Source organism: Antedon bifida, chromosome 2 (genome assembly GCF_963402885.1).
Source record: "Antedon bifida chromosome 2, ecAntBifi1.1, whole genome shotgun sequence".
In the NCBI taxonomy this organism is placed as follows: domain Eukaryota; kingdom Metazoa; phylum Echinodermata; class Crinoidea; order Comatulida; family Antedonidae; genus Antedon; species Antedon bifida.
Genome location: NC_136227.1, coordinates 7,955,301 through 7,958,760, shown reverse-complemented (window position 1 = coordinate 7,958,760; position 3,460 = coordinate 7,955,301). Strand labels below are relative to the sequence as shown.

Here is a 3,460-nt window from a genome sequence, read left to right as displayed (position 1 = left end):
AACTTCATATCAACAAAATTGATTTAGACTTAGAATCACTAGTCTTACACTTCATGTGTATTATTTATTCTTTTTTTCATCAGTCACCTTTTTTAGTCTCATACATTTTTTTTTTCGCTTTAAGTAAATTATAAACGTAGAACCACACAAATTCAATAGTACAATAGTATATTACATTTATTACTGTGTAAATATTATTTCCTTTTTGTATTTTGGCATTTACAAATATACAATGACGTTAAACATAACGATCCAGTTTTTTTTTTTAATAGGCCTAATGTTGATGTTTGATGCAAGATGTTGACGTATACATTAATAACTTATTATCGGATGCGACTGTATATGGCGATTACAAACAATCACGTGACGTTGAACAGCCAATGCGAGTCTGCTTACCTGTAAGTTTCCTTCATTACAACTCTCGTATAAAAAGGTATCTTTCTTTGGTTTACCACTCCTTTCGTGGCAGAGATCGCACTGACAGTTGTACACAAAAACACAACCTACGAGAACAGCAATGGAGAATGAAACGACGTTAAACGATACTTTGCTGAACGTTTTACTCTCAACCACCATAGAAACTTCTGAGAAGTTAAATACATCGCAATTAACAAATGAAGAGTACAGTTTGAACTTTTCTATCGGAGATATATTTGCATGGCTTATGGTGATCATAACAGTTTGTGGTAACATTTTTGTGATTGTTGCTTGGTTGGTAGAAAAGAAAATAAACTCCAAACCGACCAGCATATTGATCCTCAACTTAAGCGTCGCTGATCTTCTTGTTGGATGTGTTTCGCTGCCTATGTACAACGTCTATATGTATCATGGACACTGGACTCTTGGAAAATTTGTTTGTAAAATTTGGAAATGTATTGACTTTATAGCTTCTCAACAATCAGTGTGGATCGATATTGGGTGTTGAAAAAGGGTGCGGAGTATAAACGTTTTCAAACACATCGTAGAGCAGCTGTCATGTCTGCTATTGGATGGATACTTTTTTGCTTGATATTTGCTGTGGATTTAGCTTTATTGGTTGACAATATTGGCTGCCAAGAACTCCCACAGACAGATGCCTATATGTGCACTTACGCAACATCTGATTATGCCTCTAATATTATATATGCATTCTTTATGTTTATCATACCATTGATATGTTTAATCTATTTAAACGCATTGGTATATATGAATATCCTTAAACGCGTACACAATGTTGGCTCCGCCAATCAACAAGTAGGCATTGGCTCAGTTTCCACAAGCAGGTCTAGGTCCCACCACCTAAATCCAAATACCAGCACAACTTCTCAACCAGTTATCCATCGCAAGTCGTTCATCACGTTAGTAACTCTTGTGTCGGCTTTCTGCATTTGTTGGCTGCCGTTCAACATTGCCCTAATTGTATACACTTCTTGCGGCTGGTGGAACCGGAAATTCCTCGCCTACCTACTCTGGTCAAATTCCATGGTGAATCCGTTCTTATACGCGGCTACTAGCCCTCATTTCAGAGAATTCTTTGTAAAAGCCATATGTCGTTCCAAACATAGAACAACCAGAGTACAAGTAATATGTTAGTTAAAGTTAACAATGATGTTTTACAAGAATAACATGTTGCGATGTTCACAATGTACGCCTCCCTCTTGAATGGTTTGGGTTAAATAGGCCATTTTCCTAATGCCGCATTATAGTTTTCACTTTGACCAAAAATTGGATTGAAAAAAAATGTTTACTTTGAAAAATTGTAATTTACAGGTTTGTTTTTTTTTTTGCTGTAGAAAGGGAATAACATGATTTAAACTGAAAATACTCATTTATTAGCAATTTCAGAAACACTTTTGACACATTTTTGAATGATTATATTATACACAAGGTGTATTAATCTATTCTTTCTATAAATCCCTATAGAACTTTATCAAACGTTATCACTTATTATGGAATTATACTCAATCAGTTGTATGTTTAAAACACGTCTCTCTAATCTACACACCGTTTGTTATATTTACTTGCTTGTTTGACTGAGAATACTTTCTTATCCATAAGGTATTTGGTTTTTTTTCTTTGTTTTCTTCATCCCATGTTTTCGTCATTCCTCTGTTACCTTTCGCGTTCATTTAACTTGTGTTTTTGTTTTGTTTTTGGCATCATTTACTACTAAATCAGGTTCTGCTTCTGGCATAGAAATATTATAATGAGTTATTCTGGACAGACTTTCAGCAGTTTTTCTTTTGCGATTTTGTCTTTTTAATTTGTATTACAACATAAATAACTATTTATTACTGTACTATGTCAGTAAATGATTGAATTAAATCAATAATTAAAAGTTATCAATTAAATAAATATTATTTTAAAATAAGTACGGTATAAGGAGAAATTTATCAGAGAAAACACCAAACCAATGGGAGAGATTGTAACTTTTGAGTAATTTGAAAAGTATTTCAGTAATATCTACGTACAGTAGTGTGATTGCGGTGGTTCAACTATATTTATTTGTAAAAATAGTTATGTAATGCATGCCGGTCTATTTATTGTTGCTTATTATTGGTACCTGTGACCAGTGTATGATGCACAAGTTTTCGTTGTTGTATTAAAATATGAAAGAAGCTACACTAACTTATTGTCGTTACTTTGTTCTGGCTGTACAAGAGATTACGGAACCGTATGATGAACAAGCCGGTCTTCAGTACTAAGACAACCTAACCACAGGATGCTGAGCTACGGAGATCAAAGGGTTTATCTGTGGCTGAAACTTGATCAGTTCCCCTTAACAACAGACTCAGCGCTGCAGAGAATACTGTATATTACTGTATTTACATATGTAGTACAGTTACTGTTGGTATTTGATGCCGCCAGAGAATATACGGGAGAAATAAAAAGATCTGTAGAAAAAGGGTGTAGACAGAGCTTTATTATTACTTGATTGAAAACAGAGATCAAGAGCTCACGATGAACAAAATATTAAATTATTATGATACTCTGTGGGGGTGACTTTAATATGTAATCATATATTATACGCCATGCATTCAGTAGTAATAAGTGCGCAGTCGTTCCTAAAAAAGCATGCGCATGTGTAATTACATTTTTTTTAAAGAGGAGACGTGCTAACAAAAATTCTGTGGTTAACCGACAGACATTATATTTGAAACAAACAATTTCAATAGCTAAATATTGTTGGCTTATTGAACACATAAGAAACAATAAAAGCCTATTCGTTTCCTTAACAAAGTTTTGAAGTAAAATTGTCTAAACTGCGCATTTGTAGCAGCGTACAGGATCGGATTCAACATAGAATTTGACCAGAGTAAAATGTTGACTACCTCCCAGAGGGCGGTATAGTTGCAACCATATAAAATCTGTAAAATAATAACAACGTTATACGGCAACCAACAAGTTAACAAGCACGAATGTGCGATACTCGGGGTGCAGCAACAGAAGCTGTAATGACGTCATAAGACCGGATGTAACG

General features: G+C 34.4%; 1 protein-coding gene across 1 annotated transcript; it reads left to right on the top strand.

The window, feature by feature from the left end:
- Window positions 1–517: 517 nt before the first annotated feature.
- Window positions 518–1,629, top strand: LOC144835398 (5-hydroxytryptamine receptor 1D-like). The gene is made up of 2 exons (XM_078690483.1): window positions 518–807; window positions 888–1,629. Exons 1-2 carry the CDS (start codon window positions 518–520, stop codon window positions 1,570–1,572), a joined length of 975 nt encoding a protein of 324 aa, XP_078546609.1. The 3' UTR covers window positions 1,573–1,629.
- Window positions 1,630–3,460: the final 1,831 nt, after the last annotated feature.